The sequence below is a fragment of the Somniosus microcephalus genome, chromosome 13 (assembly GCF_052327205.1).
Source record: "Somniosus microcephalus isolate GS21.2 chromosome 13, FLI_Smic_1.0, whole genome shotgun sequence".
Lineage (NCBI taxonomy): Eukaryota > Metazoa > Chordata > Chondrichthyes > Squaliformes > Somniosidae > Somniosus > Somniosus microcephalus.
This window is the reverse complement of record NC_140999.1, coordinates 57597958-57610755: the sequence shown is the minus strand read 5'-3', so window position 1 is coordinate 57610755 and position 12798 is coordinate 57597958. Positions and strand designations below refer to the sequence as shown.

At 43.9% G+C, this 12798-nt stretch overlaps 1 protein-coding gene across 4 annotated transcripts in view; it reads left to right on the top strand.

Moving 5' to 3' along the window:
• Positions 1 to 12798, top strand: part of LOC147108343 (procathepsin L-like) — an 87981-nt gene that overhangs the window by 756 nt on the left and 74427 nt on the right. For 3 of the 4 annotated variants that reach the window (XM_086004941.1, XM_086004940.1, XM_086004936.1), the window contains exon 2: positions 10558 to 10699. In XM_086004941.1, coding sequence (XP_085861067.1) covers positions 10568 to 10699 — 132 coding nt within the window. In that variant the 5' untranslated portion in view covers positions 10558 to 10567. Of the gene's footprint in view, positions 1 to 746; positions 885 to 10557; positions 10700 to 12798 lie in introns of those variants that run through there. The other variant, XM_086004937.1, reaches the window with a different exon arrangement.

The window sequence follows — 12798 nt, the reverse complement described above, 5'->3', positions numbered from 1 at the left end:
TCAACCTACGACCTTCTGACTCAGGGACAAGAGTGCTACCAATTGAGCCATGGCTGGCACTGTAAAGATGTAGAAGCAGTGCACAAAGGGTTTACAGTAGTTTTTTTTGTGAATTGGTGTCTGCAAGGCACAGAAAATATATTAAGTTATGGCAGACGATGGTCATTTGCAAAGCATAGGAAAGGGGCTTTCTATGTAACAAAGGTATTCACATATGTTAATTAAGGCTGAGTGCAAAGATATTCAGTTTCAGATTTCACAGATAGATTAAATGAGGGACAAATATCTTTCCATTATCAAAGATTGGATATGTATTTAACAATGACAAAGGAAATGCAGCCTTTTGCTTCAGTAATAACTTCAAATGGGTTTGGATTATATTCTGCAAAGATGATCCAAAACAGTCTTGTCCCAGATCAAATAATCAAGCCTAACCTGGGTTAACGGGTTTGATTAACAATTGTGCCTGAAACATTGGAGAAAGGGAGAGAGTCATTGATTGGCTGTACTCTGCTCGGTGGCTGGGGGTCTCCAGTTATGGGATTATAGTGGGTTTCATGTGTTTAACTTAGCCAGCCTTCAGCTTTCCAGCCAGAGGAGGGTTCTGGGTTGTTCAAGTTTTGTGCTGACCAGCTCAGTCAGTTAACGGATAGGGCATGCTTCGTAGTGTAAGAGGTGTGCTTCAATTTTTGAGGGGTGGGTTTCCACTGGGGTTTTCTCGATTGCCACCACAGCTTTGACAGAAGAGCCATGGAAGCCACAGGAAAAACAACGTAAACACCGTTTACACCAATTTTCTAGGGTTTCTGCGGCTCTTCCACTGAAGTTACATTGGACAAGCAGGTGAAGCCCATGGAAATTCACCCCCTTTGTTTAGAGAGAACGTGAGTGGTGTATTTATTATTTTATATATTGAGCAGAGTAGAGAAATGTATGATTCAATGTTTTACACTGTATACTGTTCGTTCACCTGCCTTATGTAAATAAAACCACTTGTTGGTTTCAGAACTTGAGCCTCGGTCTGGTAAAACTGTATACATTCAGTTTGTCTTTTTAAGGAGAATCACATGAGTCTCACTATCATTTACAAACATAATGGCCAGAAAAGGGTACACGCCAGACCATAGGGAACACGAGGGCTGCTTACGAGAAAGTGACTGGTGATGGTGAATCTGAGAAACTATCAAGTGTAAAAACTTTTACTCACATAAACATCCAGATGACAGTTTCCTTAAATAGCCTGGAACTTCATTCTGAGTTTGAGTTAGTGCAGTCCAGGTCTAACAATTAGCCCAAATCAAATTCAGTCATATCCTGGGAATACATCGATGCTCACCACATTCTCTTATGACCTCAGAAAGCAGAAAACATCACATTGTTATACCGCTTTGTACAGGCTAAAACTGCTGTCTACATTTTGTTACAGTTAAACTAATATATAGAAGCAGAAAAATAGCCAATATATTAATAACATACAATAACCAAACATATACCATACAGAAACAGGCCAACCGTGTGGTATTGTTCAATGAATTCCTGATACCCGTTGTGCTGGCTCCTTACTTTTATTCCTTTTGATCCCAACCCTTTCCTAAAGTATATCCTGAGCTTTAATAAGAAAATAAGGAAACCTGGAACAGGAAAGGGCCACTTAGCTCATCAAGTCCTCTTGTTACACAGACCATATCCATCGATGATGGACTCTATCCAATCTATTCAATCACCTGAGGGAAAAGACTTCAAAACATATCTGTAGTGTCCGTGTGTAGATAAAGACACTGAAGACAGGAGTTGGTTCATAGGTATTTACTAAGCAAGTCTGGGGGGGGGTTTCTAAAGGATATACACAATACACAGGCTTATATAGCCCAAGTGGCAATTACCGGCATTATGCACACCTGGGGCTCTTAAAGGCACATACACCACAATTCCTCCCCTTCTAGCTAACTAGTACATCATATTTTAAGTAATTATTAATTACATGTTATATGCAAAATAATATACATTGCTGTATTAATTAATTATAAGTTAGTCTCTCAGGAGGCTTCCTGACTCGGTCCGGATAACGCCTCGGGGGTGTAGTAGTTTCTGGTGGTGTAGTAGGTTCTTCTGGCAAGGCTGATTCGGCTTGAAGGCCAGTGTCGGGTTCATCGGGCTCCAGTATCACCGGATCGGAGGTAGATATGGGTATCTCTACTTCATCGTTAGATGTATAGAGTGGTGGTGTAGGTTGTCCCTTTTCGGATGACTTGATGATTTGGTCAGCATGGCGCCTTATTATGCTGTCTCCGATGTCCACGGTATACATCAGTGGTCCTAATCGTGTGCAGATAGTTCCAGGCTGCCATTTCTCGGTACGGTAGTCCCGGGCCAAAACCGGTTGGCCTATCTGGAAGGCCCTAGTTGGCCTTTCATTCATGCCCTGAAACTGCCGGTTCTCCACGTCCCTTCGGATGTTGGGCTTGACCAAATCCAGCCGGCATCTTAGGTTTCTATTGTAGAACATCATGGCGGGAGTTTGGTTAGTAACCATATGTGTTGCATTCCTATATGCAAATAAGAAGTTATCCACCTTGTGCTGAAGTTTTATGTCTTCATTACCCATGGCCTTGATGGCCTTCTTGAAGGTCTGGACAAACCTTTCAGCCAATCCATTGGTGGCGGGATGGTATGGGGCGGATGTGTAGTGCTTTACCCCATTGTTCTTTAAGAACTTTCTGAATTCTTCGGCCACAAATTGCGGTCCATTATCAGAACATATCTGCTCCGGCAGCCCATTCCTGGCAAATATGGTCCTTAATACTGTGATGGTTTTTTCCGTGGTGGTGGAGGACATCTTTATTACCTCCGGCCACTTGGAGTGTGCATCAACTGCGATTAAGAACATTGAGTCCATAAATGGACCAGCAAAGTCGATGTGCACCCTTTGCCAGGGAGATGAGGGCCACTCCCATGGATGTAGAGGGGCCTGTGGTGGAGCATTTTGGACCTTCTGGCATCCTAGGCAGCTCTTGGTCATGTCTTCGATGTCTCCATCGATACCTGGCCACCATACAAACGCCCTAGCTAGGTTCTTCATTTTCACTCCACCCAGATGCCCCTCGTGAAGCTCCTTTAGCACTTTATCCTGGAGTTTGGGTGGAATCACCACTCTGGATCCACACATCAAGGTTCCTCGGCACACTGACAGCTGTTCTCTTCTTTGCGAGAATGCTGGCAACAGTGGTTCGCCATGTGCTGGCCATCCCTTCACTGTTAAATCGTAGACCCGTGAGAGAGTAGGGTCATTTCTTGTCTCCCTTTCAATGGCAGAATTTGTCACTGGTAGACATTCCACTATGGTAGAGTGGAATATCTCTACTGGGTCTACTGTAGGTGCCTCTTCTATCGTTGGCAATGGTAGGCGCGATAAACCGTCAGCATTCCCATGCTGTTTTGACCCTTTGTATTCAATGTTGTATTGGTGTGCCCCTAGAAAAAGGGACCACCTCTGTAGTCTTTGTGCCGTCATAATGGGGACACCTTTTTTAGGGTTGAATATGGAGATGAGGGGTTGATGGTCAGTCAGCAATGTAAATTTTTGTCCGTGTAGGTAATGGTTGAATTTCTTCACTCCCCATACCAGGCTGAGTGCTTCCCTGTCTATCTGGGCATAGTTACGCTCAGCTGAGTTCAATGAGCGTGACGCAAAAGCTATCGGCCGTTCCGAGCCATCAGGGAATCTATGGGACAATACCGCTCCTATGCCGTAAGGGGATGCATCGCACGCCAGTCTGATTGGTAGTGATGGGTTGTAATGAGCCAAAATTTTCTCGGATGTGATTAAGTCTTTACATTTATGGAAGGCACGTTTACAGTCTTCGTTCCATTTCCAAATCACTCCTGTCTGTAGAAGATCATTAAGAGGGTGTAGAATAGTTGATAAGTTCGGTAAAAATTTATGATAGTAATTTATTAATCCCAGGAATGACCTTAATTGTGAAACATTTTCAGGTGCTGGGGCTTTTATAACTGCTTCAATTTTTTCAGGTGACTTATGCAACCCTTCCTTATTAATTATGTGGCCACAATATGATATCTGATTTTGGAAAAATTCGCACTTGGGGCGATTTGCTCGTAGGCCTCGTTCTTTCAGCCTAGTGAGCACCTGCTCCAAATTGGCAAGGTGCTCGTTGTCGTTTTCTCCTGTTATAAGGATGTCGTCTAGGTAGCATTGAGTCCCCGGAATCCCTTGCAGGACTTGCTCCATAGCTCTTTGCCAGATAGCTGGAGCTGATGCTATTCCAAAAACCAGTCGATTGTACTGGTACAGGCCTTTGTGTGTGTTTATTGTGAGATACTTTTTAGAGGTCTCCTCAACCTCCATCTGTAGATATGCCTGTGCCAAGTCAATTTTTGTGAAACGTTTCCCTCCGGATAGTGAGGCGAAAATATCTTCTATCCTCGGAAGAGGATACTGTACCGTGTGAAGGACCGGGTTTACAGTCACCTTAAAGTCCCCACAGATGCAAATTTTTTTTCTGTTCCTCAGAGTTATTATTCAATGTTTTTTTCATGACTGGAACGATGGGTGTTGCCCATTCGCTCCAATCTATTTTGGATAATACGCCTGCCTTTTCCAAATTCTTCAGCTCTGCCTCGACTGCCGGACGTATTGCGTATGGCACCGGTCTTGCCTTAAAAAATTTTGGAATTGCTGTATCTTCCACTTTTATTGAGGCGGTGATGCCTTTCAAGGTTCCTAGTTTCTCTTGAAACGCTTCTTTGGCGTTGGCCAAGATGTCTTTTAATCGTTCAGGTATGATGTCATCATTGTTTTTTTCCTTACTGGTCACCGTCAGTGCCTGAATGGAGTGCCAGTCTAAACGTATCTTCCTTATCCATTCACGTCCCAACAACGGTGGACCACCATCTTGTAGAATGTATAAATACAACTTTTGTATTTCTTTGCCGTTGTATACCACAGGCACCCTTATTTTTCCTTTGGGGTAGACTTTCTGCCCCGTATATGTTTTTAAGATAATGGATGTGTCTTTTAGAGGTATATGCGAAAATAGCCTCTCGTAATCTCGTCGATTTATTACGGTTAGAGCTGATCCTGTATCTAGCTCCATTTTAACTGGGGACCCTGCTATTGTGAGGGTAACCCAAATGGTTTGGTAATCCTCTTTGGCAAGTACATTATGTAATTTGAGACAGCTTAGTCTCTTGTTTCCGGAGTCGCTATCGCTATTCTGGTCTTCGGAGCTATTGTCCATCATCATTTGTACCTTCCTGTGCTTTTCTTTATTGATTTTTTGTTTTCTGTCAGTGGATTTATTTTGTCCAGATTGGCATACCCGTGCAATGTGTCCAATCTTACCACATTGCCTGCATGCTTTGCCCTTGAACCAGCAGTCCCTCTGGTTATGGGTGGATCTGCCGCAGCGATAACATCTTCCGAACTCCTGTGTCATTTTATGGGTGCCGAAGTCCTGTGTCTCTTGTTGTATCTCTGCAGCTCCTTTTGCTGCTGCTTCATATGATACAGCCATACTGAAAGCTTTGTCCAATGTTAAATCTTTTTCAGAAAGCAGTCTTTTTTGTGTTCCTTCACTTAAGAGACCGCAAACAAATTTGTCTCGAAGATAATCCGATAGTTCTGCTCCGAATTGGCAGTACTTTGATAGCTTTCTTAATTCGGTTAGGTAATCAGCGTTACTTTCATTCTTGTGTTGATTTCTCTTGAAGAACTTGAATCGTTCCACTATCAGCAGCGGTGTTGGGTTTAAATGCTCCTGCAGGGTATCAACAATTTCTTTAAAAGTCTTGTCCTTTGGTTTGGCTGGAGTGATTAAATTTCGTAACAGCCCATATGTCTTCGCGCCCATTAAGTTCAGAAGTACTGAAGCTTTTTGTTATTCCATTTGCAGTGCAATAAACCTCTACTCTTTCCATGTATGTGGTCCAATCTTCTATTTCGCCATCAAAAACCTCAATATTACCAGATTTAGGCATTTCAGAAAAGATATGACGCTTCCCGCGCTTTTTTTTTTTCTTTTTTTTTTCTCTCTGTAGCAACGATATGGCGCTTCCCGCGCTTTCCCGCCGCTGCTACCGATAACAATGCTGTTTTACTGTGGTTTCCGTTTATTCACTGTTGGAGACTCGTTCCCGACGGAGGTCTAAACGCTGACCTGCTTGCCGCGCCGGCCGTCTCTCGAGTGCACCCTCCCAGTCCGTTATTGCTTGCCTCCGATTTCGCTGCCTGTCTCAGCTGTAGAGCCCGCCGCTGGAGCTCCAGCCTGATGCCCAGGAAGGATTAGCGCAGTACCTGTCACCAGCTTGGCCAGCTGGTGAAACCACAGTTTCTCTTACTTCCTTGAGTCTTCTGGACGCTGGAGGAATCGATGTCCTTGAGGTGCTGCCGAATTGCAGGTAAGTCCGTTTCCACTTCGTCGCCACTGTAGTGTCCGTGTGTAGATAAAGACACTGAAGACAGGAGTTGGTTCATAGGTATTTACTAAGCAAGTCTGGGGGGGGGGGTTTCTAAAGGATATACACAATACACAGGCTTATATAGCCCAAGTGGCAATTACCGGCATTACGCACACCTGGGGCTCTTAAAGGCACATACACCATAATTGCTCTTAAAGGCACATACACCACAATATCTTTAAGCACGAAGTTAGACCAAACTCCTCTCATCTCCCTCTATGTTCATATTCTCCATCTCTTGATGTGTTTCCATCAACCTTTCCAAACAGCAACAATTCCAATAACTTTCTTTGTGACCCCTGAATAATATGCCCACGGCCTGTCAGTCTCTCAATATAATCAGCCTCATCATTTTTAATTTGTCATTCTTCTTGTCCATTTAATTTTCAACATGCATTTACAGACCTAATCTCAGACACCTACTTATTGCAGAGTTCAAGGTCAAACTTTCACATCTGGAGAAAGTTGTTGACCTCAAATAACAGTTAAGGATTCTGCCTCTTGATTTTACAATTGCACAGATTACTTCACATTGTTAAACAGTTCTTTTATCCACACTACATCATTTAGCCAAGCTTGGCAATTGCACTCTACAGATGACATTTCCATAGAAACCATTATGCACCGTGGGATATTTGACCAGCTGTGTCTTCACTCATCTCAATAACCCTTCAGTAATATCCAAAGCAGGTAATTGCTCTTTTTGAAGGAGTTCATGCACACATTGCTTTGCTGGAGGCCTGTTCCAATGGTTCACTGCTCTGTAAGGAAAATCTTCTGATCTTCCAAGCTGTTATCCAGTTAGGTTGCATATTGGGGTTGGTATTAAAGTGTGGTTTATCCAACTGGTTTCACTTCAAAAATAAGCTTGTTAAATGGTGACCACAGGTGAAGACTGTACAGGAGCCTTCCCTCTTTCTACATGTCAGCTTTGGCTCAGTGGTAGCACACTTGCCTCTAGGGTTAGAAGGTTGTGGGTTCAAGCCTCATTCACATAACTTAGGCTGATACATCAGTTCAGAACTGATGGAGTGCTGTACTGTCAGAGTTGCTGTCTCCTGGACAAGATATTAAACCAAGATCCTATCTGCCTCTCAGTTGGATGTAAAAGATTCCATGGCACTTGTCATAAATCGCAACTTCTACAAGAAGTAACTCAGGAAGTACTACTGAACGACCAGCTGAGGGCGCCATCCGAGGAGTATAAATACTTGGGCGTGGGCCCAACTTGGCCAGAGACAATCTGAAAACAGGAAGCTAGTGACTACTAACTAGACCTCCATGTTTTGTTACAAGTCGATTAAAGCCTTGATTTATGTACAACCAAGTGCGTAGTGAGTCTTTATTATGTCAGCACTATTGAAAGAAGAGTAGTGAAGGTGTCCTGGTGCCTATGTTTATCCCTCAATCATCCCCACTAAAAACAGATTATCTGGTCATTTACCTCACTACTGTTTGTGGGGCCTTTCTCTGTGCAAATTGGCTGCCATGCTTCCCTACATTATAACAATTATTGCACTTCAAAAGCATTTAATTAGCTGTGATGTGCTTTGGGATAACCTGAGGTCATAAAATTTGCTATATAAATTCATGTTCTTTCTTCTTTCTCAGAACTTACCTCTCTCAATCCTCCATCACTCCTACAATTTAAAGGTTCTTCAAACCCAAACCTGGAATCAACTAATAATTTCTTGACTCATTTAGATTTCTCATGTACTCTTCAATTTTTATCCAATGCTTTGCGTTGGGCCTCTTACATTTCTCAATAAAAAAAATCTGGTTTGAAAATGTCACATCAATGGAACATTACCTGACTACATTATAAATGTCACTAAACCCACAACCACTATTACACGATCCACCCACCATTAGTGTTGCAAAGTAAGGCAAAGGTTAAAACCGCTTTTTAATGTGCTCTTTAACTGATCTTACATCATGTGTAGCCGCAGTGGTTTAATTATAAGAGATTACAGAGAAATGACTAGGAACCATTTATTTTCTCCGTTATTTCCTGGTGCTGTTATTCCTATAAGAAGGCCTTTTTACTTTCGTCTTTCTTTAAATTTAATATATTTTTTATCAAACTTACAAACAAATCCACTAGCCAGTCACAACACTCTTGTAGCTTAATGATTTTTTCTTTCGGGTCAGCTGAGTATTTAACACATTCACAGAAATTCATTAAGAGTTTCCAAACCAAACTCGGCTGCCGACCTCATTACAGCCTTCATCCAAACATGGACAAAGGAGCTGAATTCCAGAGGTGAGGTGAGGTGAGAGTGACGCCCTTGACATCAAGGCAGCATTTGACCGAGTGTGACATGAAGGAGCCCTAGTAAAACTGAAGTCAATGGGAATCGAGGGGAAAACTCTCCACTGGCTGAAGTCATACCTAGCACAAAGGAAGATGGTTGTGGTGATTGAAGGTCAATCATCATAGCCCCAGGACATTGCTGCAGGAGTTCCTCAGGGCAGTGTCTGAGGCCCAAGCATCTTCAGCTGTTTCATCAATGAACTTCCCTCCAACATAAGGTCAGAAATGGGGATGTTCGCTGATGACTGCACAGTGTTCAGTGCCATTCACAACTCCTCAGATAATGAAGCAGTCCATGCCCACATGCAACAAGACCTGGACAACGTTCAGGCTTGGGCTGATAAATGGCAGGTAACATTCGCGCCACAGAAGTACCAGACAATGACTGTCTCCAACAAGCGAGAGTCTAAATACCGCCCCTTGACATTCAACGGCATTACCATCACCGAATCCCCCACCATCAACATCCTGGGGGTCACCATTGACCAGAAGCTTAACTGGCCCAGCCATATAAATACTATGGCAACAAGAGCAGGTCAGAGGCTGGGTATTTTGTGGCGCGTGTCTCACCTCCTGACTCCCCAAAGCCTTTCCACCATCTACAAGGCACAGGTAAGGAGTGTGATGGAATACTCTCCACTTGCCTGGATGAGTGCAGCTCCAACAACACTCAAGAAGCTCGACATCATCCAGGACAAAGCAGCCCGCTTGATTGGCACTCCCTCTATCACCTTAAACATCCACTCCCTCCACCACTGGCGCACTGAGGCTGCAGTGTGTACCACCTACAAGATACACTGCAGCAACTCGCCAAGGCTACTTCGGCAGCACCTCCCAAACCCGCGACCTCTTCCACCTAGAAGGACAAGGGCAGCAGACGCATGGGAACACCACCACCTCCAAGTTCCCCTCCAAGTCACACATCACCCTGACTTAGAAGTATATCGCCGATCCTTCATCGTCGCTGGGTCAAAATCCTGGAACTCCCTACCTAACAGCACTGTGGGAGTACCTTCACTGCATGGACTGCAGTGGTTCAAGAAGGCGGCTCACCACCACCTTCTCAAGGGCAATTAGGGATGGGCAATAAATGCTGGCTTTGCCAGCGACGCCATCATCCCATAAAAACAAATTTTAAAAACTACTAAGGAATCCACACAGGTAAAGTTTCTGTTTGCCTGATATGAAGTGCATGAGACCAACTGAAGGTATTTGGAAAGGTTCCACACAAAACGTTCATAGTTAAGCTCAAAGCTGTGACAATTCAGGTTAAACCCTGAGATTGGATAAGAAATTGACTGAAGGGAAGAAATCAAGTACTTGTTGGAGGAGTTACATCAAGGTGGGGTGAAGATTTGAATGGGGTGCCCCAGGGATTAGTGTTTGGACGCCTACTGTTTCCAATTGACATCAATGACAGACATCCGCCTTCAGCCTGATGGAAAGGATTATTCATCGCCAACAATGCAAGGAGTCATGCCACAGTGTGCTTATTCCCCTTCATATACTCCATAATAAGTCAGGATAGGCCAGACTTTACTCTAAGCCTTAGAGGAAAATAAACACCGCTGACTATAGTATAGTCCTGTTCGCTCTTGAGTGAGTTAACAATTTTTAATGTACTTAGCTCACATCAGTACAGTTAATATAATGGCATGAGGCATTGGAATCGGGGTGTCATTGGGGATTAGTTTCTTAAATGTTAAGGTACTATATTGTGCAGGAATAATGATTTGTCATGTCTAACAGCTGATATCATCTCTTAGGCAATAGACCATGAAGATCGTTCTGTTTGTGGTGTGTGTGGTGACTTGCATTCTGGCTGCAGTCTCTTCACTCACCTTTGACCCTGCATTGGATGAAGATTGGATAAGCTGGACATCACTTCATGGGAAACAGTATGGAAAGGTAAGAAACAGATGACACGTGAGGTATCCAACTTGGAAAGGGAACCACTATTTAATCTGTTTGCTTTTGTTGTTAAAATAAAACAAGTCCAAAAATCTCAACAAGTCCATAAAAGCCTCGTGGTTATTGCTATTTGTAGAGCAGGGGGGGTGGAGTATCATTTTTTTAAATGTAAAAGTTAAAGGGTGAGAATGACTGTTTTGCTCTGTAAAACGAAAGGAAAAAAGACTTTCATGACCTCTGGATGTCTCAAAGTGCTTTACAGCCAATGAAATACTTTTGAAGTGCAGTCACTCTTGTAATGTAGGAAACACAACAGCCAATTTGCACACAGCAAGCTCCCACAAACAGCAATGACATAATGACCAGATTTGTTTTAGGGATGTTGGTTGAGGAATAAATATTGTTTGGGGCACTGGGAGATCACTGGGGAGAACTCTTCTGCTCTTCTTCAAATAGCATCATGGGATCATTTACGTCCACCTAAAGGAACAGATGAGGCCTCGGTTTAACGTCTCATCCAGAAACGGCAGCTCCGACAGTGCAGCACTCCCTCAGTGCTGCACAGGAGTGCCAGCCTAGATTATGTGCTGTAGTCTCCAGTGGGACGTAAACCCACAACCTGCTGACTCAGAGGTGAGAGTACTCCCAACTGAGCCACGGCTGACAATTAATAACCTGCTAAAATTGCGCAACATGCAGCTTTGAAATTAACAATTTCTGAAAATACGATTTCACTCGTAGGGGATTAATTACATAGAAAAGAGGATCTGTCCTTTTTTCACTAAAAGAGGAAAGTCACACCTATCATGTAATGCTGTATATCCCGTCCTCCTTGTCTTGCTCCTCACATATTTATCACAATTGAGAATTCATTTTGCTATCTCTATTACCGCACCAAACCAATCTCACATCAATTAGAGGCTAACTCATCCCTGAGCTATTATTATTGTTCTTACAATATCCAATCCCAGCTTATTCTATCTTAATGTTTTTAATTTAAACTTAGTTTAATTGTTTAGTTGAATCATTCTCTCATGCTCAGTCACACCTGACAGAAATAGGACTCAGACAAGGTCTGTGGGTTTCATTTTTCCTGGAAAAACAGACAGAATCATGGAAGATGATCCCCAAAAACCAGTACAAATTCTGGAATCCCCACATAATAAAAATAGAATTTACCACATACTACATGTAATAGCAGTGCTTTTGTACATTACTAGTAATATGAGCTCCTTTATTGCCTCCGATTAGTCACACTGCTTGCCCGACATACAATACCGGATGAGCAGAAATTTCGTCCAATTAAATATTGGGACAACCAAAGCCATTGGGCTCGATTTTCAGTGTGCCGTGGAGTTGGGTTTGGAGGCGTGCGGGGGGTTAAATTCCCGAAACCGGGGGTCCCGACCCCATCCTGCCCCCAACCCGCCTCCATGCCAGTTTCAAAGGAGGCGGGTACCCACCCCACACTGAGTCGGGCCGTCGGGTTGAAGGACTTGGAGGGGTCAAGATGTCGGTGTTCAGGTGAGTGATGTGTGCATGAGTGCAAAGGTAAGTGTGTTTGGTGTGTCTAAAGTGATTAAATAAGTTTTACATACATTTTCTTACCTTTTCAGCCTTCCTTCCTTTAGGTTCGGGGAGTCCCTCATCTCACCGGCACAGAAAGCAGAATGGCTGCGATCTGTCAAAAGTGACAGCCTGCAGCTTTCTGCGCAGGAGAGATTTCTAACTGAGTCTGTGGAGAAGGACTCATGTTAGAAGTATGACTGTCAGGCCTAGAAATTGGGTTGTGGGTTCGCCAGGGCTGTAGCGCCAGAAATTTTGCGCCAGCGTTAATGCGGCAGCGCCCGACGAAAATTCGGTTGCGCCGGGCCCAGACGGCGGCGGGCGCTAAAGGAGGGTTTTAGCGCCTCAAAACGGGCGTTCAATTGGGTTTTCCGGCGCTAATCCCCCGCTGCGGCACCCGATGCGGTGCAGCAGGCTGGGGAACTGCAGGCCTCCTCCTTCTGTTAAGGAGGAGCTGCCTGCAGCCGACAACTGACCAGCGGATTCCCCCGACATCTGAGCCCGGCACCTCGGGGAAGTGCCGGGCTCGC